Source organism: Leptonychotes weddellii, chromosome 10 (genome assembly GCF_054177405.1).
Source record: "Leptonychotes weddellii isolate Sample4059 chromosome 10, ASM5417740v2, whole genome shotgun sequence".
In the NCBI taxonomy this organism is placed as follows: Eukaryota; Metazoa; Chordata; class Mammalia; order Carnivora; family Phocidae; genus Leptonychotes; species Leptonychotes weddellii.
Genome location: NC_138378.1, coordinates 89,428,300 through 89,456,111, shown reverse-complemented (window position 1 = coordinate 89,456,111; position 27,812 = coordinate 89,428,300). Strand labels below are relative to the sequence as shown.

The 27,812-nt window shown below is 45.4% G+C and overlaps 2 protein-coding genes across 5 annotated transcripts in view; both read left to right on the top strand.

Annotated features, from left to right (window-relative positions):
- Positions 1-10,570, top strand: part of POLR1B (RNA polymerase I subunit B) — a 12,908-nt gene extending 2,338 nt beyond the window's left edge. The window contains exons 2-6 of the mRNA XM_081797295.1: positions 1,251-1,421; positions 2,396-2,552; positions 5,989-6,185; positions 6,820-7,073; positions 7,926-10,570. Of these exons, the coding sequence (XP_081653421.1) occupies positions 1,251-1,421; positions 2,396-2,552; positions 5,989-6,185; positions 6,820-7,073; positions 7,926-8,808 (1,662 nt within the window). The 3' untranslated portion in view covers positions 8,809-10,570. The remainder of the gene's footprint in view (positions 1-1,250; positions 1,422-2,395; positions 2,553-5,988; positions 6,186-6,819; positions 7,074-7,925) is intronic.
- A 7,286-nt stretch (positions 10,571-17,856) lies between these two features.
- Positions 17,857-23,410, top strand: CHCHD5 (coiled-coil-helix-coiled-coil-helix domain containing 5). Of its 4 annotated transcripts, none has more exons than XM_081796768.1 (4): positions 17,857-18,310; positions 19,569-19,726; positions 19,820-19,985; positions 22,226-23,410. In XM_081796768.1, the coding sequence occupies exons 2-4, from the start codon at positions 19,575-19,577 to the stop codon at positions 22,247-22,249; spliced, it is 342 nt and encodes a 113-aa protein (XP_081652894.1). In that variant the 5' UTR covers positions 17,857-18,310; positions 19,569-19,574; the 3' UTR covers positions 22,250-23,410. The 4 variants fall into 4 exon arrangements, with proteins under 4 accessions (XP_081652894.1, XP_081652895.1, XP_081652897.1 ...); XM_081796769.1 differs by having other exon boundaries at positions 17,861-18,310; positions 19,586-19,726; XM_081796771.1 differs by lacking the exon at positions 17,857-18,310 and adding an exon at positions 18,381-18,399 and having other exon boundaries at positions 19,586-19,726.
- Positions 23,411-27,812: the final 4,402 nt, after the last annotated feature.

The window sequence follows — 27,812 nt, the reverse complement described above, 5'->3', positions numbered from 1 at the left end:
CCTAAGTCTGCTAGAATTCCCCTCTGAAACCATCTGGCTCTAGTGCTTTCTTTGGGGTTAGTTTCTGGATACCTTTATTTCTAATATGGAAATTGATCATCTTTTAAAAGGCTTTCTACTTTTGTTGAGGTCTGTTTTGGTGAACTGCATTTTATCTATTTCATCTTGATTTCTTAGAGGTATGCAGAGTATACCCATGATTTTAAAATTTAGTTTCAGTGGGTTTTTTTTTTTCCTGTTGTCATTTCTTACTCAGTACATTTGTGTGTATGTGTCCCCCTTTTTTTCTTGATTAGGTTAAGTGAGGGATATTTGTTGATTTTTTTTTTCTTTTTTAAGAATGAAGAATTTTGATTTGTTGCTTTGAACCTTTTTCAGTACTATACCTCATTAATTTCAGGTTATATCTTTGTTAACTTGTGGGGGTTTTGTGTGTACGTGTGTTTTTGTTGGTTTTGTTTTGTTTTTTTTTTTTTGCTTTTGCATTAAGAATTTAATCCATCTATTTTTCTTGATGACTTGATTAGCTGTGACTGCCCTTAAGTTCTGATATATAGGTTTCATTATTTTTTCACATTTCTGTAATGTGGGTTTGTATTTTACCCAGGAGTTGATTAATAAAAGTTTTGTTGTTTTGTTTTTTAAATTCCAGGTAGAAGGGTCTTTTCATTGAATACAGTTTAAAATAAAACCAGTAATGTACTACATTCTAGACATCAGAGGACAAACTTTACATTTAGTGTGTTCACACGCACCTTCTTGGTTTACCTTTCCCCTAGTCTCCCCCATTACCAGTTTGCCGCAGAGTGAGGCTGAGCCCCTCAGAAGGTAGGGCTTTTGCCAACTCTGGATACTGGGTGAGTGGCTTTCTGTGTGGTGATGAGACTGGCACTACGATGTTACTGGCATAACTAATTTCCTGATACTGCTTTTTATATTTGACCTCCTTTCGCATTCTGCCCACCTCCTGGGTGGCAGGGGGATAGATGTAAAACACATCACTGCTTTTTTTTTTTTTTAAAGATTTTATTTATTTATTTTATTAGAGAGCGAGTGAGAGAGAAACAGCATGAGAGAGGAGAGGGTCAGAGGGAGAAGCAGGCTCCCCGCTGAGCCAGGAGCCCGACGCGGGGCTCGATCCCAGGACCCTGGGATCACGACCTGAGCCGAAGGCAGTCGCTTAACCAACTGAGCCACCCAGGCGCCCCCATCACTGCTTCTTAATTGAACTCTTTTTTTGTTGAAAACAGGTGTTGAGAGAAAAAAGAATTCCTCCCTGGATGGAAGTGGCCCTTATCCCCATGACAGGAAAACCAAGTCTCTACCCGGGATTATTCCTGTTTACCACTCCTTGTAGACTGGTGCGGCCTGTGCAGAACTTGGAATTAGGCAGAGAAGAACTAATTGGAACTATGGAGCAGGTTCGTAGAGCACTGTGATTGGTTCCTCTGTGTGCTTGTGTAGTATACAACTTTCGGAGACTTAATAACCACTGTGTTTTGGTTTTTTGTTTTTTTAATAAAGATTTTATTTATTTATTTGACAGAACACAAGCACAGGGAGTAGCAGAGGGAGAGGGAGAAGCAGGCTCTCCACTGAGGAGGGAGCCCAACTTGGGGCTCGATCCCAGGACCCTGAGATCGTGACCTGAGCCAAATGCAGACACTTAAGCAACTGAGCCACCCAGGCGCCCCAACCACTGTTTTTTAAAAGTGTTACCGGGGTGCCTGGGTGGCTCAGTCCAACTCTTGATTTCGGTTCAGGTCATGATCTCAGGGTTGTGGGATCGATCCCCGCATCAGGCTCCATGTTCACCAGGAAGTCTGCTTCAGATTCTCTCTCCCTCTCTCTCTCTGCCCCTCCCCCTGCGTATGTGCTCTCTCTCAAAAAAAAAACAAAAAACTTTTTATAAAGAAAGTGTTGTCATTGTTTAGTAACAGTTGGGCATTTGAAAGAAAATCAGAACTTACTTTCTGCCTCCTCTGTGACCTCTCGCACATCGAGAGAGAGGATTGGTGGTCACATTACTTGCCTTCCCATCTTGCCCAGCTCCTTTGTGCCTGGCTCTGCCTCAGGTGGTGAGGTGGGAACATTCCATTAGACTCACAATTTTTGCCTACATCTTCACAGTTGCAAAACTGTGGGCTTCGTGCTACTTCAAAATGTCTTTCTTCCTGTCCTTTACGGTTGGACCAGGGTGGATTTAGAATGAAATGTGTCAAGCAGACAGTATTTCTGACTGGAAGCTTCCCATTGGATCCCATCAGTGTTCATGATGCTGAGTGGGGAAGGTTTTTGTTCTAGTCTTTGGGTCCTAAACTCTGAGAGATAGGACGAGTTAATACGTTCTCAGTTATTCTATGCCTTGAACTTCCTCGTCCTTCCTCTTTTCCAGATCTTCATGAACGTTGCCATCTTTGAGGATGAGGTTTTGGCAGGAGTTACCACTCACCAGGAGCTCTTCCCTCACAGCCTGCTGAGTGTGATCGCCAACTTCATCCCTTTCTCCGATCACAACCAGAGTCCTCGGAACATGTACCAGTGCCAGATGGGTAAGATGGTTGGAGGGCGGTGGTATTCACACAAGAAAGGTGCCTGTAACTTTTTTATTGTGAAATAATTTCAAACTCAGAGAAATGTTGCAAGCACAGTACAGAGAACTCCTATAAGCCCTTTATGTAGATTCTCTTAACGTTTTGTCCCATGTGCACCGCTTTCCATTTGGAGGTAAGTTGCAGACACGATGCCCCTTTACCCCTAAGTATTTCATGTGTATTTCCTAACGGTAAGGGTGTTCCCTTGCATATTACAAGGGCAAGTATTAACATCAGGAAGTTTAACATTGGTGTCATTATACTGCTTTATAGTCTTTACTCACATTTTGACTGATTGTCCCAAAAATATGGTTTATGGCAAATTTTTTCTGTGTAGCACCTAATCCAGGATCACACGTTGCATTTAGTTGTTGAGTCTCTTTAGTCTTTTAAATTAGATCCTTAGCCTTTGTCATTTTTGACATTTTTGACCTTTTTGTACCTTGAACAAAAAGGTAATTTATTTTGTGGAATGTTTGTCGATTTGGATTTGTCTGAGATCTTGTGATTTGATTTTTGAGGAACACAGGCCGTTGTCATCACCCACATTTCACCACTGCTGGTGCTCTGCCTGCCTGCCTGATGATTCCGGTTTCCATTGAGTGTCGTATCCCTTGAGCCTGAAAACCTTCCTTTAGCACTTTTTTTATAGTTTAGGTTGCTGGCTACAAATCCTCTTAGTTTTTATTTCTCTGAAAATGTCTCTGTTTGATCTTCACTTGGAACTGGATGTACGATTCTGATTTGACAGTTATATTTTTTCAGCACTTAAGAGATATTACTGAGTCACTTCTTGGTCTCTGTCATTTGTGCTAGAAGTCAGTGGTTATAAGTGTCATTGTTTGCTTGTATATAATGTGTTATTTTCCCATCCTTAAGATTTTCTCTTTATATCTGGTTTGTAGCTGATTGAGTATGATATGCCTAGATATGATGCTCTTTGTGCTTGGGGCTTACTGGTCTTCTAAAATCTGTTTTAAAAGGTTTCATCAAATTTGTAGTTATCTGTCATTATTTCTAAAAGCACTGCTTTTGACCTCCTCTTGAGTTTTCAGCATGCATCATCTATGTTAAACCTTTTGATAATTGCCCTGTAAGCCACTGGGTTTCTGTTCTCTTTTTTCCTTTGTTTTCTTTCTTTCTTTTTTTTTTAAAGATTTTATTTATTTGTGAGAGAGAGAGCACGAGCAGGGTAAAGGGCAGAGGGAGAGGCAGATTCCCTGTGGAGCAGGGAGCCTGATGTGGGACTCGATCCCGGAACTCCGGGATCATGACCTGAGCTGAAGGCAGATGCTTAGCCGGCTGAGCCATCCAGGCACCCGCTTTGTTTTCTTTCTCTTCATACTGGATCATTTTTATTGATCTATCATTACCCTCACTGACTTTTCATTCTATTTCAGATATTTAATTTTTCAGCCTACAGTTTCCATTTGTTTCTTTTTTATAGTTTGTTTTCTCAGAGATTGTTGTTTTCTTTGTGAACATATTTTCCTTTATGTTTTTGTTTTGTTTGTTTTAAAGATTTTATTTATTTGTCAGAGAGAGAGAGAAGAGAGCAAGCGAGCAAAGCAGGGGGAACGGCAGGCAGAGGGAGAAGCCGGCTTCCCGCTGAGCAGGGAGCCCGATGTGGGACTCTATCCCAGGACCCTGGGATCATGACCTGAGCCGGAGGCAGACGCTTAGCCGACTGAGCCACCCAGGTGTCCCTCCTTTATGTTTTTGAGCATGGTTGTAACAGGTGTTTAAAAACTGTTGTCTGAAAAAAATTAAAAAAAAAAAAAAAAGTCTGCTAATTCCAACATCTTTTTTTTTAAGATTTATTTATTTATTTATTTGAGAGAGCTTGCATACACAGAGAGGGAGAAGCAGACTCCCTGCTGAGCAGGGAGCCCAATGTGGGTCTTGGTCCCAGGACCCTGGGATCATGACCTGAGCCCCTCAGGTGCCCCGCTAATTCCAACATCTGGGTCGTCTCGGGATCAATCTCCATTGATTACATTTTTCTTGAGTATGGGTTATGTTTTCCTGTTTCTTTGTATTTCTGGTACTATTGGATCATATCAGGAACATTGTGAATGATAGGTTTTAAGACTCTGGGTTCTATTATGTTCCTTTGAAGAGGATTGGTTTTTAGATTTAACTGATATCTAAATACAGCAGTTGAAGTTCTTTTAGTCTTAGGTGGGCTGCTTAGATCTGTCCCATGCATGCATAGTTCAGTCCACCAAAGATTTGGACTCAGTTTATATGTAGAATTTAAGGCTCTCCCTTTATGGTTCTTCCCTTTCTAAAATGTCCCCCCTTACTTTCCAGTTGCTGTTGTGCTCTGAACTCTATTCCTTGGCTCTTCAAGCCAGTAAAACTGTAGGTTTTTATCTAGGTTGTAGCCACTGTAGTGACTGGACCATCAGGCCAAAAGAAACAAAAACATTAAAAACTGAAAAAGCTAGTAGTTCACGCCGTTCCGTTTCTTTTGTCCAAGTATAAATTCCTCTCCAGTTCCTGACCCCTTTTGGTTACTCTCCAGTGCTTTCAGATTGTGTGTGTGTGTGTGTGCGTGTGCCCATGTGGTGATTTTTTGTTTTGTATTGTTCTGGATCTTATGTGCTGAGGGTGGTCTTGTAGGAGTAGCCTTCTATTACTGAAAGCTGGAAGTCTCCTTTTCGGTATTTTAAAATGCACATATATATGTATTTAATCTTAAAAATCATTTTATTTCAGATTGATTCTCTATAATGTAATGTAGTAGAAAGAAGACTTCCCTACCCTCTGTACCCCATACCCAGAATTAACAAATACTGACATTTTGCTCTGTGTAAGAAAATAATCTAATAATAATTACTGTCCCCTTTTCACCCCTTTTCTTCCTCCACTAGTAATACCCTGTAGTTTATATATATCCTTTATTATCCCCTTTTTATGCTTTTCTTATATTATACACATGTCCACAAACTATGGAATTGTCTGGAATGTGTTACAAATGTACATAAATCATACAATATTAAATGTCATTCTGTGCTTTTTCCCCACTCAGCATTGTTTTCATGGTCTGGTTACATACATACATGTGGTTCTGCTTTATTTTCATGCTGTGTATTAGTCTGCCACGATTGATTTATTCATTCCCCTATGATGAATGTTTTACTGTTTCCTATTTTATTTTATTTATTTATTTGAGAGAGAGAGAGAGTGGGGTGAGAGGCAGAGAGAGAGGCAGACTCCCCACTCAGTAGGGAGTCTGATGTGAGGCTTGATCCCAGAACCCTGGGATCATGACCTGAGCAGAAGGCAGACACTTAACCAACTGCGCCACCAGGCACCCCTCGAATTTTATATATGACCTTTATAATCAAGGGAAACAAACAAGATGCTAAAGTTTTTTTTCCCTTTGTAGGGAAGCAAACCATGGGCTTTCCACTTCTCACTTACCAAGCTCGGTCAGATAATAAACTGTACCGTCTTCAGACTCCACAAAGCCCTTTAGTAAGACCATACATGTATGATTATTATGACATGGATAACTATCCAATTGGGACAAATGCCATCGTTGCTGTTATTTCTTACACTGGCTACGATATGGAAGATGCCATGGTAAGTTCTACCAAGAGATGTAGTTCCATTCCTTTTAATTTGTAACTTTTTTGTTTACTGTTTTTCTACGTCCTGGTGCATGAGTGTTCTGTTAAATGATTAATTGCTCGTCTCCATTGAAAGTGGCAAGCCCTGAGGGATATTCACTAAATATTCAGATATGCATATATTGTGCATACTTGAGTGCATAGTATGAGTAGATGTTGAATGAATGTAGTCTTGGGTATATCTACCTTTTATATTTATGCATAATTAGGTTTTAAGCCATTTATAAGTGGGTTTTAGTAGTGTAGGTGGCTTGGAAAATGTGGAGTGTTTTGTTTACAGTTTTATTTGCGAGAGAGAGAGCATAAGAGAGCACAAGTGGTGGGTATGGGCAGAGGGAGAGGGAGAAGCAGACTCCCCGCTGAGCAGGGAGCCTGACGAGGGGCTCGATCCCAGGGTCCTGGAATCAGGACCTGAGCCAAAGGCAGATGCTTAACTGACTGAGCCACGCAGGCACTCCTGAAAATTTGGAGTTTTTAAATTAGAATGCCAGTTATCCTAAACCAAGTATTTTAATTCTAACCATTTTTATTGTGAAAATCCCCATTTGACCTCAGTCTCTTGAATTAATGATTCTTTGACCTTGTAGATCGTGAATAAGGCCTCCTGGGAACGAGGCTTTGCCCATGGAAGTGTCTACAAGTCTGAGTTCATAGATCTCTCTGAAAAAATTAAACAAGGAGATGATAGTCTGGTGTTTGGAGTCAAACCTGGTGACCCACGGATTTTGCAGAAGTTAGATGATGATGGATTGCCATTTATTGGAGCACAGCTGCAGTATGGAGATCCGTATTACAGCTACCTGAACCTCAACACCGGGGAAAGCTTTGTGATGTACTATAAGTAAGTTTGGGTACCCAGTGCTATTTTTTAAAGGCTGTTTCTCAGTGAAATTGCTGAGGTCAGTGAAAGTTATCTTGTAACAGGAGAATTTTGGAGAAGATAAAAGTGGTAGCTCAGTTACTGACTCAGTCATAACTGAATTGGCATTTCTTTTTTTTTAAGAGCTTTCTATTTATTTATTTGACAGAGAGAGACCGCAAGAGAGGGAACACAAGCAGGGGGAGTGGGAGAGGGAGAAGCAGGCCTCCTGCTGAGCAGAGAGCCCGATGCGGGGCTCGATCCCAGGACCCTGGGATCATGACCTGAGCCGAAGGCAGATGCTTAACCAGCTGAGCCACCCAGGCGCCCCTGAATTGGCATTTCTTAAATGAGACAGAGTTCTGTGTCTGCTGGACGGCCTTTGGTTTTCTGCTTCTCTTGTCAGTCTGTTACGATTTGACAAGCTGCCTGTGACTTCTTTTTAAAACTCGGCTATTCAAACTTGGTCATCTCTCTCATGCATGTTGTTAGGGATTTCCCTAGCTAAAAATGTCAAGCTCTTGATGACTCTCGTTAAAATTAAAAATGGTTAGTTTATTTTCCATCTATGAAATGGTTTCAGCAGTAGGTCTTCATTAATAGTGTTTTGGTGGTCTCTGTTGCTTTTCTTCGGATGAGCAGAGTTCTGTAGCGAACAGAATCAGTAGCTCTGTTCATAAATACTTTTAGGGATACCAACTCTGTACTGGAGAAGAAATGTGAGAATAAGTTTTGCCAATATCCTTTATGAAGCACTAATTATGTCAGTGAAACTTAGGTGTGTTTGTCAGTGTAAAGAAAGTAGTTTGACCTTCTGTCTGCTTTTTTTCCCAGGAGTAAAGAAAATTGCATTGTGGATAACATCAAAGTGTGTAGTAATGACACTGGCAGTGGGAAGTTCAAGTGTATTTGCATCACGATGAGAGTCCCTCGGAACCCAACTATCGGAGATAAATTCGCTAGTCGCCACGGGCAGAAGGGCATCTTGAGCAGGTTGTGGCCAGTTGAGGACATGCCTTTCACCGAGAGCGGGATGGTCCCAGACATCCTGTTCAATCCTCACGGTTTTCCCTCCCGCATGACCATCGGGATGTTAATTGAAAGTATGGCAGGGAAGTCTGCTGCTCTGCATGGTCTCTGCCATGATGCGACACCCTTCACCTTTTCAGAGGAGAACTCGGCCTTAGAGTACTTCGGCGAGCTGTTAAAAGCCGCTGGCTACAACTTCTATGGCACCGAGAGGTTGTATAGTGGCATCAGTGGGATAGAACTGGAAGCAGACATTTTCATAGGCGTGGTTTATTACCAGCGTTTACGCCACATGGTTTCAGACAAATTCCAGGTTAGAACCACGGGAGCCAGAGACAAAGTCACGAACCAGCCTATTGGGGGAAGAAATGTCCAGGGTGGAATCCGTTTTGGGGAAATGGAGCGGGATGCTCTTTTAGCTCACGGTACATCTTTTCTCCTTCATGACCGCCTCTTCAACTGTTCGGATCGCTCAGTAGCCCATGTGTGCGTGAAGTGTGGTAGTTTACTCTCTCCGCTGCTGGAGAAGCCACCCCCTTCTTGGTCTGCCACACGCAACAGAAAATACAACTGTGCTTTGTGTGATCGCAGCGACACCATCGACACTGTTTCTGTGCCTTACGTTTTCCGGTATTTTGTAGCGGAACTGGCAGCTATGAACATCAAGGTGAAACTGGACGTCATTTAACTTGATGTGGCCTTTTGGGTTAGGAGAACTCTCAGATTAAAACCAAATATACCTTGAGCTCAGTGAAGATACGACTTGGTTACTCTGGAGTGTTTTTCAAGGGTGTTCAAGTTTCCCACCGAGACCTGGCAACTAAGAATTCAGGATTTCTGAGTCTGACCAGTATGGTAACTACTGAAGTTGATTTTCAGTATATTTGTTAAAAAATTCCACAAGTATCTTCTTTAAAAATGATACACTGATAGAAGGATATATAGGGAAGTCTTTCCAACCCCAGGGTCTTTGTACCCTACTTTCAGTGGGCAGTGACCATCGAACATTGCTCCATCTAGAACCGAGCAATCCAGTACAAATACCATGCAAGTCACATATGTAATTTTATATTTGCTTATATCCACATTAAAGTAAAAACCAAAGGTAGCTCTATTGAAGTGTAATTGTTACACAAAACTGTGCATAGTTAACGTGTACAATTTGATGGGTTTGAGCATACGCATACACCTGTGAAATGATCACCACAATCGAGGTAATAAACATCACCCTCCAAAAGATTCCTTGTGCACTTTAGGGTTGTGTGTGTTTTTGGTAAAAACACTGAATTTGATATCTACCCTCTTAACAAATGTTTAGGTGTACAATAGAGTATTGTTAACTACAGGCAGAATTGACTCGTCTTGTATAAGTGGAGCTTTACACCTGTTCAGTAGCAACTCCCCATTTCCCTCCCACCAGCTCCTGGTAGCCATCACTCTAGGCTGTGAGTTTGACTCTCTTATTAGATACCTCATATAAGTGAGATCATGCAGTATTTGTGCTTCTGTGATGGGCTTATTTCACTTAGCATAATGGCCTTCAGGTTTATCCATGTTGTTGCATATGGCAGGGTTTCCTTTTTTAAGGCTGAATAATATTCCTTTTTGTGTGTATAGCACATTTTCTTTATTTGTTCATCTTTTTTTTTTTTTTTTTTAGATTTTATTTATTTGAGAGAGCAAGAAAAAGCACCAGCAGGGGGTGGGGGGGAAGCAGGGTTCCTGCCAAGCAGGGAGCCCAACGTGGGGCTCGATCCCAGGACCCCACAATCATAACCTGAGCCGAAGGCAGATGCTTAACCAGTGGAGCCACCCAGGCGCCCCTATTGGTTCATCTCTTGATGGACATTTAGGTTGTTTCCATACCTTAGAAATAATGTTCATATACTGTATTTTATTTAATATAGTCAAAATGACATTTCCACATATAATAAGTAACAATTTATGGAGATATTTTACATTCTTTTTTCATACTAATCTCTCAAATCCAGTGGCTGTTTTTCTTTGTACATTTCATTGTACGTACGTGCTGTCCCCCCCCGTTGGCGCGCATTTGGGCAGCCCCGTTCTTTGGCTACTGTAAACAGTGCTGGCAGTAGATAACCTTGTATTCGCTCGTGAATCATGCTCTTTGATGTTAAACTTCACTAAGATAATTCTTGAGTCTGGCTTTAGGTGTCTGTTACTAACTAGAAGGCAGATAGGGCTAGACTGAGAAAAATGTATATCCTGGCTTTGCTTCATGAAACTGTTGGGGAAAAAAATAAGGAAAAATGCCTCAAATCTAGTGGCTGACACTTTCACCTACTGTTAGTAGAATCCCAGCTGAACTTTAGACAGTCTCTGTCTATCTCACAATCCCATAGCTGAGGTATGTTGTTCCAAGTCTCCTAATTTTTTTAGGAGCACCAAAAATGGTAATAAATAAATAAAGTTTGTTTTAACTTTTACTTGTTTTTTTATTTAAATTCCAGTTAATATATAGTGTAATATTAGTTTCAGGAGTAGAATTTAGAGATTCATCACTTCCATATAATACCCAGTGCTCATCACAAGTGCCCTCCTTAATCCCCATCACCCATTTACCCCATCCCCCTGCCCGCCTCCCCTCCAGCAACCCTCTGTTCTCTAGAGTTAAGAGTCTTTTTTTTTTTTTTTTTTTTTAAAGATTTTATTTATTTATTTGAGAGAGAGAATGAGAGAGAGAGAGAGCACATGAGAGGGGGGAGGGTCAGAGGGAGAAGCAGACTCCCTGCCGAGCAGGGAGCCCGATACGGGACTCGATCCAGGGACTCCAGGATCATGACCTGAGCCGAAGGCAGTCGCTTAACCAACTGAGCCACCCAGGCGCCCCTAGAGTTAAGAGTCTTTTATGGTTTGCCTCTCTCCCTCCCACCCCTTGCTATGTTCATCTATTTTATTTCTTAAATTCCACATATTAGTGAAATCATATGTCTTTTCTCTGGCTTATTTGCTTAGCTTTTTTAAATTATAGATTCACAAAATTGACATTGGGACAATTCACAGAGTTTAGTCCTATTTCACGGTTTACACGCACTTGTTTATATATGTGTGTATAGTTCTGATCAATCTTATCACACCTGTAGATTGATGTAACCAACATAAGACACAACTAAAAACCATAAGTGACTCTTAATCATAAGAAATAAACTGAGGGTTGCTGGAGGGGAGCAGGTTGGGGGGATGGGGTAGCTGGGTGATGGACATTAAGGAGGAAAAGTGATTTAATGAACACTGGATATTATATAAGACTGATGAATCACTGACCTCTTCCTCTGAATGTAATAATATACTATGTTAATTGAATTTAAATTAAAAAAAAAAAAAACGCACAACTATTCCACACCACAAGGCTCTGCCATGTTTTCCCTTTATAGCCATCCCCAACTCCATCCCCCAACTTTAACCCCTGGCAACCACTAATCTATTCTCCGTCTCAATCATTTTGTTATTTCAAGAATATTATATAAATGGGGGCGCCTGGGTGGCTCAGTTGGTTAAGCGACTGCCTTCAGCTTGGGTCATGATCCTGGAGTCCCGGGATCGAGTCCCGCATCTGGCTCCCTGCTCAGCAGGGAGTCTGCTTCTCCTTCTGACCCTCCCCCCTCTCATGCTCTCTCTCTATCTCATTCTCTCTCTCAATTAAATAAAATAAAAAAAAAGAATATTATATAAATGGAATCATACAGTATGTGACCTTTTGAAATTGGCCTTTTCCACTCAGTGCAATTCCCCTGAGATCCACTGAAGTTCTTGAATGTATCTGTAATTTATTCCTTCTTACTGTCCCTCAGCACTCCATGATATGGAGCAGTTTATACTTTATCATTTGGGTTTGGTTTTTGGTAGATCATGCTTTTGGTGTCATGTCTTAAGAACTCTTCAAGCCCAAAGATTTTATCATAATATCTTCTAAATGTTTATAATTTTATGCTGTACATTTAAATCTGTGATCCATTTATCCCTTTTGAGTTTATTTTTTTTAAAGATTTTATTTATTTGACAGAGACACAGCAAGAGAGGGAACACAAGCAGGGGGAGTGGGAGAGGCAGAGGCAGGCTTCCCGCTGAGCAGGGAGCCCGATGTGGGGCTCGAGCCCAGGACGCTGGGATCAAGACCTGAGCCGAAGGCAGACGCTTAACGACTGAGCCACCCAGGCGCCCCTTGAGTTTATTTTTTTTAAAAGATTTATCCCTTTATTAGAATGTGCAAGTGGGGGGGGTAGGGTGAGGCAGGCAGAATCTCCAGCAGACTCCCTGCTGAGCAGGGAGCCCGGAGCAGGGATTGATCACAGAACCCTGAGATCACCACCTGAGCTGAAATCAAGAGTCCAAATGCCCAATGACTGAACCACCCAGGCGCCCCTTGAATTTATTTTTGTATAAGGTGTGAGGTTCAGATCAAGATTCTTTTTTTTTTTTTTTGCCAGAGAATTGGGTGATAAGTATCATTTTGAATGTTGTTCTGGTATAACACAAATCAGTGTATGCAGTGAAGGGATAAGGTATAGACAAGATACATATTTATACAAATGGAATGTTGTTTCAAAACAAATGTCTTCAAGGGAAGGATGGAGCTGTAGGTAAAACTGAATGTTACATCTATGAATGGAATATTGCATAACAATATTTTAAAGAAGTAAATACAAAATTGAATGATAGGGGGCGCCTGGGTGGCTTAGTTGTTAAGCGTCTGCCTTCGGCTTGGGTCGTGATCCTAGGGTCCTGGGATCGAGCCCCGCATTGGGCTCCCTGCTCCGTGGGGGGCCTGCTTCTCCCTCTCCCACTCCCCCTGCTTGTGTTCCCTCTCTCGCTGTGTCTCTCTATCAAATAAATAAAAGCTTAAAAAAAAATTGAATGATAGGTTAATTATCTGAATAGTATATGGATAGATTAAAAACTGCAATAAAATAGGGCTGTATGTTATATTTCTGTATTGTTTATAAGTTTCTGTATTGTTTATAAGTTTCCTAATGAAAGAACAGAACTACACACAAGATGGAATAAATAATTTGTCTCTGTTAAGAATGTTGATCCAGAGCGTCTGGGTGGCTCAGTTGGTTAAGCATCTGCTTTCGGCTCAGGTCATGATCCCAGGGCCCTGGGATGGAGCCCCACATTAGCCTTCCTGCTCAGTGGAGAGCCTCCTTCTCCGTCTCCCTCTGCTGCTCCCCCTGCTTGTGTTCTCTCTCTCTCTATCAAATAAATAAATAAAAATCTAAAAAAAAAAAAAAAGAATGTTGATCCAACAAAAATGAATTGCCCACTGTGGTCCTTGAAACTAACCTGTTTTATTTAATGGACACTCCATACACCCAAGTGGTTGTAACAGGTACTGCAAGATGTATTATACGAATAGACGTTTCAAGTATGTGTGGTACTTCTTTTTTTTTTTTTTTAAAGATTTTATTTATTTACTTGAGAGAGAGAGTGAGAGAGAGAGAGAGCACAAGAGGGGGGAGCGGGAGAGGGAGCCCGATGCGGGACTCGATCCAGGGACTCCAGGATCATGACCTGAGCCGAAGGCAGTCGCTTAACCAACTGAGCCACCCAGGCGCCCTGTGTGGTACTTCTTTTGATGGTAAGAAGTGTTCCTGTGGGGCAGATCTACAGTGAGGACAGTGCCAGTGGGTTGAGTATCTCTGTGGGACCCAGCAGGCACCCCAGCCCAGCCCTGCGGTGTGGGGGAGGCAGCACAGGATGTGGGGAAGAGCCCACCGCACTGATGGAAGAGCTGGTCCGGGCAGGAGCGCTTCAGAACCCCTTCCAGCAGGCTGTCCACACTGCCCTCCCCCTTTGACAGCTAGTCCTGGTGAGCCTTTTCAACTGCAAGCGTTACTGACAATGATACAGGGTGCAGCCTGTGGCAAAGGGATGTAGGCGAAGGCTCCCCCTGGGGTTTTGGCCTTCGTGTCCTTGTAAGAGAACACACAGAGAAGGTGATGTGAGCGGAGGCAGAGATGGAAGTAATGTGTCTACCAGCCAAGGAATGCCAAGGACTGCCTGTAACCACCAGAAGCTGGGAAACAGGTATGGGACAGATTCTTCAGAGCCTCCAGCAGGAATCTGCCAGCACCTTGATTTTGGACTTCCGGCTTCCTGAACTGTGAAAATGCATGTCTGTTGTTTTAAGCTACCCAGTTTGTGGCAGTTTGTTACAGCAACCTCAGGAAGCCAGTCCCACTGAGGCTCAGCTCCTTACAGAGCACAGATTAGCATGGGTTCTAAATGTGCGATGCCTCCATGTGGATAGAAGATAATACTGAGATTGGTGAGGAGGCCCAGACTGGCTGTAAAGAAAACAAGCCACTTAATTAACCCTTCCCACACTTACTTTTCCTTCCCAAGTGGTGCAGTGTTCTATTTGAAACATCAAATACCACTTCTTGGAGGCAAAGCCAAGAAGTGAGGGCAGTGTCCTCTCTCTGGGACTGGTTTCTGCACACCTCCCTTTCAGCCTGTGGCCCACAGCTCCCGAGGACCTGGAAGAGATCAGCACTGGGACCCGCTCATCAGCTGCAGCTTCTGAATCTGCATTTCCTACGCCTCAAACCCCATGAACCTGCAGTGGATGAGGAAGACACACGCAGTGCTGCGGAGGTGGCCAGGCCCACTGGAATCTCAGCCTCAGGCAGCCGCCCAGTGCAGGAGGAAAGGAACTGTCCTGGGTGAGCTGTCAAGGTCTTGCCTAAGACCAGTCCCCAGGAGGCAGAATAGAGCCGAGCAGACCTCATCACGAGGGCACCACACCCCGTTCTGCTGCCTCACACCCATCATCAGGTAGGAAGGTTGTTAGCTGGTGTTTTGTCAGTTCCTCTAGGACAGAGCCATGGCTTTCACCTCCTCCCAAACCCTCCCCTCGCCCAGCACCGGAGGGAAGGCAGCACCCTTAATACAGGCCTGTGTGGACAGCATGGCAGGACCCAACAAGTGGACCCTTTTCCAAGCCTCACCGGCCCTTGCCTAGACTAACAAATGGCTGGAATCCAGACGCAGGAGGAAGGGATGGGATTCATTGCAGTTCCCAGGAATCCTAAGGCTTTGGGCTCTGGAAGAATAGATCTGGGAGGCATAGGATCCAGGAGACACTAATGAGAAAGTGGAAGTTAAGCTTCAAGCAAAGTGTTCATTTTTCTCTCAGTCTTTTTTTTTTTTTTTTAACTAAGGAGCTTAATGAGGAGAAAAAAGAAGTCAAGAGCTGGGACACCCCCTCAGAGTCAGAGTATGTGGTTTCCTCTAACAAATTTCTGTGCTACTATCTCCAGAGGAGGGGTGATCCTGAAGCTCTAGGTCACTAGCCACCTGGCTAGTGAGAAAAGATGTAATGTGGCTGGAAAAGCGTGCTCACTGCCATCCTCAGCTTGGAGATTTTACATGTATTGGGCTCGTCAGGATTTGCCTCCCACCCCTCATATCCTATAAACTTAAGATTAAGAGGGAGAGCTTCTAGAAAAGAAAAACCCAGATGAAGGGGGCAGTGAAGCCACCGAGGGGAGAGAAGGAGCCCTCGGGAGTCCTGGAGACCCTCTCCTAGTCAACAGTACTCCTCTCATAACACCATTAGGAAATCACCAACACACCCAGGCACCATCCCTTCCTGCCACATGGCCCCTTCAGGGGATCAAGGGTCAGGACTCACGCTGCTGCCAGCTCACAGATCATCTGGTCAAAGTCGTTTCTGTGCTGCCATTCATGGCGGCTCTCAGTCTGGCCAGGGATCGAAGCACTGGACAACTCCCTCCAGGTCACATTCTACAAGGGCATCCTCCCACCCACCACCCTGTATCCACCCATCATGCTCCCTGCCCTTCATCAAATCTGACATGCCCCACCTGGAGGGACTAAATACGCAAAGACAAATATCACATGATCTCACTTACGTGTGGAATCTAAGTTGAACTCACGGAAACAGAATGGTGGTTGGCAGGCCTGGGGTGTGGGGGAAATGGGGAGATGTTGGTCAAATGGTATAAACTCTATTAAGATAAGTAAGTTCTGGAGACCTAATGTATAGCATTAGATAATAATAACATATTGTGTACTTGAAATTTGCTAAGAGATTAGATCTTAAATGTCCTTATCACACATAAAAAATGTTAACTACGTGAGCTGATGGATATTACTATGGTAATCATTTCACAATGCCTATGTATACCAACACATCCCATTGTATACCCTTTTTAGCAGTATGAATTTTGGTCTTTTACTTGCTGTTTCCCCAGTTCCTGGCACATATATGGCACTTAATAAGTATCATACGAGTCAATGAGTGGATCTCATTTTATCCTCACGCAATCCTGTGAGCAGATGGTTTCATTTGTCCCATTATTACTCTGCCAGACCCCATGCTATGGAGGGGATCCAGCAGTGACCATGAGACAGATACAAGCCATTCCCTCATGGGTCTTGAAGAAGGCAGAAAATAAGCAAATACAATAACTAATTCTGATAAGGCTAGAAAAAGCAAAGTACAAAGTGCTCCACACCATGTGCTCTGCAGGCGTCATTTCAGTCTCTGCTCACAAGGGCATCCTGAAGCAGCTGTCATGGAGGAAACTGAAACCCAGAGAGCAGATTCTGTCCAAGATCTCCGATTCAAACCCAGGTCGGCTTCACTCCATAGGTCTGCCTTGCATTTGATCCCTAGAGAGGAAGTTAGTCACTCTGGAGCTATAGCCCAAAGACAACCTAGAAGCTTGGAGGCACAGGTGTCACACTTCCCAGAGGGGGTGTCTCCTCTTGGGGTCTTCATCGTACCTACTAATGAGCCCACGTTTGAACCCCTTCTCTTGAGGAAGCACATTACGGGGACTTTGAGATAAGACTCAGGAAGTGCCAAGGGACAGGTTAAGATTTCACTTTCCCAGGAGAGAAGAATATGAGGATTCAGTCCACAATTGAAGCCAGAGTGTTCTCTGTCACTGAGGGTGTTCCTTCCCCCGTTCTCCCACCAAAAATACATACTTGGAAGTTTTTGCAAGAAGGAAGAATAGGAGGGCTTTGGGTGAAAAGCTTTCCTTCGGTGCCCATAGCTCCAAACCTACTCCTGTCATCGGAGGCAGGTTCAGATGGTCAGTGGGGCAATCATACGTCAAGGGCCAACCAGAGCAGCTCACAGTAACAGGCTCCCGTGACAGCTCTCACTTCTCCAGAACTCCTGAGGGTCCAGGCTCTGCCCTAAACTGTTCACAGGCACTATGCCCTATGTAAAGGATCTCACTATCATCATCCCCATTTACAGATGAGCACACGGATACTCCAAATAGCTGTCACTTGCTCACAAATAGCTCTTGTTCCTCAACACTATGATGAAGTGCATTTTATGTTCATTTTGGCTGGAGTCTGGGAAGACATCCACATACTAGATGGCTGGGCTGATGCTTAGTTTCTCTCTGATCATGGGATACTCGCGCCCAACCTCACAGAGGGGAAAACGTACCCCCAGGCCTCACACTGGAGGACGGATCAAGAGATGGAAACGGTACCCCACCAGGAGGAACTAGAATTACACATGCCCATAATCACGTGGAGCCAATATTAACACTCAAGTCCGGCCTGGCCCCAGGGCTTATGCCAAGAAGGAGGGGGCTTGGTCTGGGTAACCCAGGCTAAGCCGAAGGGACGTCCAGGCCGGTTGGTCCCACTCTTGCGGTGACCCCCTTCCCGCGGCTCCGCGCGCGCGCACGAACCAGCATCCCGAGAGGACGGGGAGCGCCTGCGCAAGACAGAGGTGGCTAGGCGTCAGGCTCCTAGTCCCCGCGCCCAGCAGCCGGCAGCCACGGCGCCCAACCTGGCCACAGCATCCGCTCGTCACCAGCTCCGGGCGGGCAGCTAGGATAGAAGCGCGTGCTGCGGCGTCCATCCCTTATTCCCGGCGCACTCCGCCGGGGCCAAGGCAAGCCGGATGTAGAAAGAGGTAGAGCAACCGAACCGAATGGGGGCCTGCGATGACTGCGCAAGCGCCGCCAATACAGGCGGGGCCGGAAGGAGAGACAGGGCGCCGCCATGACAGGTTGGGCCTAAAGGGAATGGAATGGGCCGCTTGGCGGCTCTGCGACCGGAAAAAACGAGGCAAGGACAGCGGAGTTGGGCGCCGCCATGACAACCTGTACCGGAAAAGGCGGGACTCTCCTCCCTGACTGATTCCCTACCGGCAGCGGCCTGGAGATGTGAGTAGCGGGAGCGCCTACCCCGGATATGCCGCCGCACCCCCTCTCTTCCCGTGACCTGGACCTACGCCAGCACTCCGGGAGGAAGGGTTGGCTTCTTTGTTCTTCGGAAATCCGACCCTTAGGATTCAGCGCAGTCCATTACAAGTCTCATCCCTCCGCGTGTCCAGGCCCCGCCCCTGAACGTTTAGACTCTTCCCCTCTTCCTCGTGGTAACTGGGAACTTGTCAGGTCCACCCTTAACACCCACCCAATCCCTGTCCCTAGGACCCCTGGCACTGTCCACCACCTTGCAACCCTAGGACTGCAGAATTGTCGCGGGACCTCTACGATTCTTTTTTTTTTTTTTTTAAGATTTTATTTATTTATTCATGAGAGACAGAGAGAGAGAGAAGCAGGCTCCCAAGGAGCAGGGAGCCCGATGCGGGACTCGATCCCAGGACCCTGGGATCATGACCTGAGCCGAAGGCAGACGCTTAACCATCTGAGCCACCCAGGCGCCCGACCTCTACGATTCTTAGACACGTTCTTAGAGCTCCGGGTTCATCCCCCTAGATCACCTAAACATACCTTTTGAACCTTAGGATCTGCACAGTATCCCAGACCTCACCTGTAGCACCCACAGACTTGTTCCTAGACCATTGGTCCCGCTCTAGATTTCCAGATCTTGTTCCCAAGAGCTTACTTGTAGGAACCTCCAGATCTGTCCCAGAGCCCCAACCTTCCCCAGGGTTTCCACATCATGCCCCTAGAACTCTGGGACCCACCCTAGGACCCCCAAACCCACTCCAGGGCTTCAAGTCTCATCTCCAGGACCCCTGTGCTCAGGCCTGATCTTTAAGACTGGCCAATAAACCCTTCCCCAGGACCAAAGACCTTACCCCTTGGACTTCTAAACCTCTTTTTAGAACTCCAAACCCCTTTAGGGCTCCCAGGTTTTCTCCTAGAACTCAAGATCTTACTTTTAAGGCCCTATTGGGGGATGCCCGAACTCCAAGACCCTTCTTCCAGGACCCCAAGGCTTGCCTTCGAATGATTAGATCTTTTTTGGAAAAGATCTCCACCATCTTCCCAGAAGCCCCCACCCTGTTCCATAATCCCCAGCGCTCATGCCTTACCTCCCCCTCCATCTCCCTGGCTCTATCCAGGATCCTTCAGATGCCCGGATCTGCCCGAGATCCCTACTGTAGTTCCCTGCTCCATCCTCCTACCAAAATCAGAACTCCCTTTCTTGTCTGTTGTCTGGAATTATCCTCAGCCCACCATGTCCCACAGGCAGGCAGCCCTGGAGGTCACTGCTCGCTACTGTGGCCGGGAGCTGGAGCAGTATGGCCAGTGTGTGGCGGCCAAGCCTGAGTCCTGGCAGCGGGACTGTCACCACCTTAAGATGAGTATTGCTCAATGCACGTCCTCCCAGTGAGTGTGGACAAGAATGGGAGGGGGTGTGTGGGGGGGGCGGGTAGGCGGTGGAGTGGAAGTGTGAATGCCTGAAATGCCCTTCCTCCACAGCCCAATCATCCGTCAGATCCGCCAGGCCTGTGCTGAGCCTTTTGAGGCCTTTGAGGAGTGTCTTCGACAGAACGAGGCAGCCGTGGGCAACTGTGCAGAGCATGTGCGCCGCTTCCTTCAGTGTGCCGAGCAGGTGCGGCCACCACGCTCACCCTCAGCGGTGGAGGTGAGGCGGGGGGGCGGGGGGCTCATCCGTTCTCACCCCCTTCATCCTTCTGGTTGCTCAGAATAAAGACCTGGGAGTTATCCTCAGCCCCACCCTACGCCCCACACAGACCTGCACCATGCACCTGGGATCCAGAACATGATAACCTCTTGCCCCTTCCCATAGTCCCTGCTTGAGTCCAGACACCTCCCTGACCTGTTCACCTCCAGGATCCCTGCCCCCGCCTTTTCCCTGACTCTCTGAATCCCCTCTCACTTGCCCCCCACACAGTGGCCAGAGAGAATATTTAGGAACTGAAAACTATTCACATTACATATTTGCTTAGAGCTCTTCAATAGCTTCCCATTCACAGAACAAAATCCCAGGTCCTTGCTGGGTTCTCTGTGTTCTTCCCTGGGCTGACCTCAACCACCTCCTTCCTTACCTGCTCTCTTGTTCCCTTCCTCATTGTCCCTCAGCTGTACTGGGTGAGGGGGTGAGGTGGGGGCAAATGAGTCTTACTCTCTTTAATGTATACAGTACATAAACAGATATGCAGTATAACTATGGTATTAAGATTTCATGGATGGCTGCAATTTTTAAAAGCTGTCTTAAAAGACCCCTTGGGGGAGCAGTAATAAAAACAAAGTTGAGAAATGCTACTTTAGATGTTTACTGCCTCCCCTCACTGGACTGTGCACTCCTAAGGCAAAAGTCACATCTTGTACCACCTCCCTCTTAACATTCTCTCATTTGAGCCTTTGTGCTCTGTATTATCACTTTCAGTCCATTCTCTGTGATGGTCCCAGAGCGATCTCAAAGGAAATCTGACCATGTTCTGCTTCACTTATTTATTTTTTTTTTTGAGAGAGAGAGAGAAAGAGAGTGTGAGCGGGGAGAGGGGCAGAGAGAGAGGGAGGGAGAGAGGGAATCCTAAGCAGGCTCCACACTGACGTGGAGCTCAGTCTCACAACCCTGAGATTGTGACCTGAGCCAAAATCAGGAGTCGGACGCTTAATCGACTGAGCCACCCAGGCGCCCCATGTTCTGTTTCACTTCAAAACCTTTCAGTTAAGAGTCTGCCTTCAGCTCAGGTCATGATCCTGGGACCCTGGGATTGAGCTCACGTCGGGCTCCCTGCTGGGCAGGGAGCCTGCTTCTCCCTCTCCCTCTGCCACTCCCCCTGCTTGTGTTCCCTCTCTCGCTGTGTCTCTCTCTGTCAAATAAATAAATAAAATCTTTAAAAAAACAAAACAAATAAATAAAAACAAAAAAAGCTTTCCATGGCTCCTCACTTCCATCAGGCCACATCTAAAGTCCAATAAAACCTCTCCTGCGGGCCCATCCCCATCCCCGGACTCCCATGGTCTCTGAGCTCCTTCCATTATGGCTTATATCTTACTGCCTTATAACTGCTTCATTCCCATTGCCTGTCTCAGAGGAGTTCTAGGCTGAAGATGGGGGAGATGCCCTTCCACCAGGCCCTGTAGTCCTTGTTTTGTTTTAATACGGCAGTAATAAGTGAAAGGTTCAGGCCCTAGGAGCAGACACCAGCAGGTAGGACTTTTAATTCTTAGAAATGATTTAGTAATGATTGCATACTATTCATGTTAGTTTCTTAATCTGTATATTGGCTCTATGTTAGTCATATGTTCTTTCTTTCAAGTTTTGGGGCATCTGAACAGTAAAGGCCTCACCTTTCCATCTCAGGGCTCGTTGTTCCCGCCCTGGTTAAGCAGCCAGCTTCTCCCTGGTCTTCCTGTGGCCATCCTGCCCCCAAATCTGCTCTCCCCTGACAGCCACAGGACCTTGTAAAAATGGAAGTGAGGTCACATCTCTCCCCTTTCCAGCCTTCTCGTGGCTCCTGAGTGCACTCAGAGTGATTCCCCCCACACCTGGTCCTCCTCACCATCCTCCTCTTTGTAGACAGTTGACATCTTTTTATTGTTTATTTGTTGTCTGTCTCTTCCTAGAGTCAGAGATTTGTGCCTGCTTCATCCGTTGCCCTGTAACAATGCCAGGCACACCGCACGTGCTCAGTAAATACAGCAAATGGTGCCTTCCCTGCTCCCAGTGACAGTTCACTGTGTCAGACGTGTTCACATGGCAGATGGCCAAGGCCATCACCTGATACCCTCTCTCTCTCCAGACTCTGGACTTGGCAAGGGCAGCTTCTGCTGTCTACATAACCTCCCTCAGTAGGGGTCCCAGGGCCAGGCACAAAATAGGTGCTAGTAGATGTTCATGTGTTTTTTCCACAGGCAAAGCCACTTCCTGCCTCCTGAAGACTCTTTGAACCAGAGGAAAACTGGACCTGAGCGACTGGCCATTTGATGCCCCCACGCCTGAAGAGTGGCCAGGTGGAGTCATGAGGGGCCTGGATGGGAGTCTGGCTTCTCTGGACAGCAGGACTCACAATAAATAAAGACTCTGCATACCAGACTTTGACTTCTGCCTTCAGCAGCTGAGGGGAAACTGAGGGGAGAGCTGGCTGGGCGGAAACCCCGCTCCTCTGTTCCCCAGCTTCACGCAGCGTGCCTAGGAAGGGCCTGCTCACCAGGGTTAAGACGACCCCTCTTTCCTTGTTAACTCTGCCAACAGCCACTTCCTGTCTCCTGCTGCACAGACATGGGAAAAGACTCTTTCTCGCTTCCACTCGAGCATTTACCGAGTCTTTATTGAGTGTTTCCTTGAGGTTTAGGGGGCAATAATATCACACTTCTTTTCCTCCTGAATTTTGAGCCAGTTGTGTGATAGACCTGCGCACTAGGCAGTGGGAATGAAAATACTGGCTTTATTACTGGGAACAGTGTGGCTTAGAGTCCACTGTCCTGGACTTCTCTTCTGTCTCGGTTTGTATTCTTCCAGAATCCAACCTTGAGAATTGGAGTGCAGATAGAATATTTGGAATGTGATTCCAGAAACATTTGGAGGGGAGTGGAGAGGTAAGACAGAGAGGAAGGCAGCCAATAAAAGGTGCGTAATCAAGCCAGTTACCACAGTGGGTGATGGGCTCAATCTAAGGGGCAAGGAGGTTGGGGTATAGATCACCAACTGCCCATCTGTCATTGGGGGCAGTTTTCATGCGCATTGACCATCTTGCACTTCTGCCTGCCCCATGTGTGGTCACGTGCCCTGCCATCACACGAGCCCTGAACGGAGAGTAGCCAAGAATCAAGTAAGCAACGTTCAGCACCCAGAAGAGTGCTGAGTGGATGTGGGTGGGGATCAGCAGTGGCTGCGGCAGCTTCTCAGTTTCTCCTCAGGAGTACATGTTCTGTGGGCCCGGCTGGTTGATCACCAGCTCCCCAGCAGGGGCAGGTCCCAAAGGGCAGAGGGCAGACAGGCATGGATGGGGGAGAGAGATGAGAGTCCTGGGATCGAGTCCTGCATCAGGCTCCCTGCCTCTGCCTCTTATGAATAAATAAGTAAGTAAATCTTAAAAATCGTTTCTATTCCTCTGTCTGTTTTGATGAATTGTATTTAGGGAGTTTTCACATGATCTGAATTTTCAAATTGCTGTAAATTTGTTCATAATATCCTCATATAATCTTTTTAAGACCTACAGAATCTGTAGTGAGAGCCCCTTTCTCATTTCTGACATTGGTTATTTGTGCCCGCTTTCTTTTTTTCTTATTCCATCTTGATGGTTTACCAATTTATTAATCTTTTCACAGAATTTACTTTTGGCTTTGCTGGTGTTCTTTGTATATTTGTTTTTAACTTATCTTCTTTATAATTACCTTTTTTGGATTTAATTTTGTATTCTATCTTTTTGAAGTGAATGTTTAGCTCACTGATTTTTAGCCTTTTTTTTTTTCTTTAATGTACACACTTAAATTCCCCACAAAGCAAGCTTTTCTATTTTGCATTTTTCATTGATCCCAGATTATTTAGAAGTTTAAAACTATTTTTAAATTTCTGAGCATGTGGGGATTTTCTCGTTACCTTGCCTAATTGCAATTGGATTAGGGACATATTTTATATGGTTTCAATCTTTAGAAATATGTTGAGACTTTTCATGGCTTGGCGTAGGGTTGGCTTTTGTTAATGTGCCATCTGTGCTTGAATCATAATCCTTGGTTCATGATGCACTATCTTAGGTTGGGTTCCCCCAGAAACAGATTTTGAGGCAGCGCTTTTTGGGAGATGGCCTCAGAAAGCACTGGCAGGGCAGAGGGAAGTGAGACAGGAAGGGAAAGCAGCATATCAAGGCTGCATTATCAGTTGAGCAAGTTACCACTGGGCAACAGCTTAACTCTCTGGGGAACTCTGGAAACAATGGAGAACATACTCTTCCCCCACAAGGGGTGGGGGTATTTATACACTAACCCCCATCAATCATTTTGTTCAGGGTCACTTAGGGGGCTGGGATTTTAATTTCCGAGCTGCTCCCTGTTTGCCAGACACACAGGCAGAGTGGGCTTTGGGGGAGAGAAAACTCCAGCGAAGAGCAGCAGCTGCAGTGGGGTTCGCTCAGTGGGAGCCACCCTGTGGCCATTCATTGCAATGAGACCCACGGCCACAGCCACCATTCTCCCAGCCTGTCATGGCTGCCTCCGCAGCAGCCACCATCATCTCAACTCCCTTTGCCGCCGTCACTGCCCCCTCCCACGACTGCATCCCACCACAACTACCACTGGCGGAGGTTTTGCAGTAACACGAATGCTTTCAAAATGCTTGACTCTGTTCACAAAGGATGGCTCCGTTCAACCCAGGAGGCCAACTAGAAGCGGTGGGCGTGAAGCCTGAGGGAGTATTGAGAACAGTGTGGGGAAGGGACAGGTGTCAGTGTAGGGGGACATGTGCAGATGTTGAAGTGGTCCAGCGAGCCGATGACCCTCAGGATTCTGAGGAGGCAGAATGTGCCAGTCAAAGGAGTGCAGAGGTGAGGAGGTAGGGTATGTTAACCAGAAAGCAGAGTATGTCATCGAGAGTCTCCATTTCACCTTTGGTGGTTGAACTGAGGATTTGTGCTTGCCATTGAGCATACTGACTTTGTTGATAAAGATAATCAGAATAAGAATGATAAATACTTCAGTCAGCACTCCCTTCAGTAGGTAAGCACTTGGTTTATGCTGTGAAAAACTTTTGAGCAGAGTCTGTACAAATAGAAGCTAGATTCTCTAAGGAAATTGATAATCCTGAAAGAAAATAAGCTGGCAGGGCACATGGCTGGCTCAGTGGGTAGAGCATGTGACTCTTGATCTCAGGGCTGTGAGTTCAAGCCCCATGTTGGGTATAGAGCTTACTTAAAAATAAGATCTTAATATATATATATATATATTTGTGTGTGTGTGTATATATATATTTAGAAATAGATTTTAAAATTGGGATATCTATTTCAATATGCAGGCAAGGCTCAGAACCACTGCCTAGTGGAATTCCTCAATTTTGTTTGACTGTGTTTTATAATATTAACATGCTCGGAATTAAGGTTTGAAAGTTGTCGAACCTACTTTGACGCCCCTGATGTTACAGAGATTTCAGAGTCCAGGGAGTCGATGTGTGTCACAATAGTATTTCTTTTTTAACTCAGTAAATATTTACCAGTGAGGTGGTGACGTGTGAGACAATTTCAGACCCAAGTAATTTGAATCCCTTCCTTCTCTGATGGGCCAGAAATTATGGGATGCATGGTGTGTTGGGTCAGCTGGACAGAGGAAAGAATGTCACTCTGAAAAGTATGAAGAAGCAGCAAAAATGCCAAGGACACGGACAAGTTTGTGTAACGAAGGGACCTGCCCTCCTGAGGCTCTCAAGGGCAGATGCCTGGACACCGTCCCTGGAGCTGCCTTTGCTGCAGAGCGTGGGCAGACAGGCAAATCTCATCCTTCCCAGGATAAGCCAGCGGGGATAACACCATGTCTGTGGTACAACAGTGCAAGGGCCTGGTGAAGAAAAGGGGGAAATGCAGACCAGAAAAATGAAGAACCAGAACGACCCCAAGGCATCTAGTCCCAGCAGAGCACCAGCCCCAGGGAACTGGGTCCAGGCAAGCATGTATGTTCTTAAGCTACATAAGTGCAAGACTTTTAAAAAGCAGAATGTAAACCCAATAGTACTAATTAAAAAGCAAGTTACCTCTATTGAATAAAAAACAACCACGTATTTCTTTCTGTCTGATACAGTAAGAATTTTTTTTCTTCTTCTTTTTTTTTTTTTTTAAAGATTTTATTTATTTGTCAGAGAGAGAGTAAGCAAGCACAAGCAGGGGGAGCGGCAGACAGAGGGAGAGAGAGAAGCAGGCTCCCCGCTGAGCAAGGAGCCTGATGTGGGACTCGATCCCAGGACCCTGGGATCATGACCTGAGCTGAAGGCAGATGCTGAACCAACTGAGCCACCCAGGCATCCTGAGTTTTGCTTTATCTATTTCCTTTTCCAGTAATAATTCTCCAAACTGCCTGCATTCTTGAGGATGCCCTTCTCTTCTCTTATGTGGTGGTAAAACTGAAAATCCTAATTCTTCCATGGTCCATGCTTTTGTTGAGAGAGTAGTGAGCTTGATGGCATCATGTCAGATGGACACCAGGAATCAGCGTGATGTGGGCTTGCTGAGCTGCAAGTCAAAGCAGATTTTATGTAATGAAGTACAAGTGATCAAGTAAAAATCTCATTAAATGCTTCTGTACATTTTGAGGAAATGGAAACCTGACCAAAATGCACATTATGAAGCCTCAGTATCATAGGTAAGTAAATCACATCTGTTTTAGCGATGTTGTACATAAGATGTCCAGGACATCTAACAAGTAGGATCTTTTCATTTTCCTTGGTAAGAAACATGGACTGAATGGGATGGGCCGAAATTTAAATTTGCACTGCCTGCCAAATAGGCAAATAAATAAGAAAAGCCTAGTTTGTCTTTGATAAAAGATCAGCAATCTTTTATGTTTTCTGCGATTTCATTACAGTCATCGTAGAAATTAAGAAGATGATTGAAACTCTGTTTTTCAAACCAAAGTACCTAAGAGCTGGGGGTGGGGGGAGGGGGAAGGACATTTCTTGTTGATGCCCCGCTGCAGTTGCCTGACTATAGGATGAAGAACTATAGCATGAGTAACTGTAGGAAGATCTAATAGAATCGGTTTTGCACCCTAAGGGGCCAACACTTCTGTTATCAGGATTTCCCCTTTAGGGTTAGGTTAGCCTGCAAGACATTTGAGTTGCAATGTCTCAATCAGGAAATGGAAGGGTGCTCAGTTTCACAGATCATTTCAGGGAACAATACAATACAGTGATGTCTGCTTGTTCGTGTGGTGTGCCCAAGCCAATTCAGTGGTTGCTAGTTTCTACTGAGCATTGGTATGTTTCCAGGAGACAAAAACCCCTCTATTGATAGATTTAGAAGTGCTCACCTGCCTTATGCTGAACTTGTAAGATTCAGTCTCCGTATGTGTTTGCCTGTACCTCTCTGCACATGCGCAAGCAGATGCTCCTTTCTGCACGGTGTGCGGTGAGATCTGCTCCGGTTACTTCCCTAATCCAGTTACACATGTCCTCCAGTTTGTGATGAAACTACCTTAATCATTTAGTCTGTGTATTCAGTGATGTCTGGGTCATGCTGGCATCGTAACCATTCTCATTGGAGTTATCCAGACTCCTAGAAAATATAGTCATGATACTCACAATGTTAAAAATTAGAGGGGTGTCTGGGTGATGCAGTCGGCTAAGCCTCTGACTCTTGGTTTCAGCTCAGGTCATGATCTCAGGGTGGTGGGATCGAGTCCCACGTCGGGCTCCACGCTTAGTGCAGAGTCTGCTTCAGATTCTGAATTTCCCTCTCCCTCTGCCCCTTCCCAACTCCCCAAAATAAATAATCTTTAAAAAAAAGACTAGTGGGCGCCTGGG

Bases quoted from the DNA above. Each gene is read 5' to 3' on its own strand.
- CHCHD5 (XM_081796768.1), top strand. From the start codon at position 19,575: ATGTCCCACAGGCAGGCAGCCCTGGAGGTCACTGCTCGCTACTGTGGC. The intron at 19,727-19,819 runs GTGAGTGTGGAC...CTTCCTCCACAG, and splicing joins GCTCAATGCACGTCCTCCCA to CCCAATCATCCGTCAGATCC. The intron at 19,986-22,225 runs GTGAGGCGGGGG...TTTTTTCCACAG, and splicing joins GCTCACCCTCAGCGGTGGAG to GCAAAGCCACTTCCTGCCTC.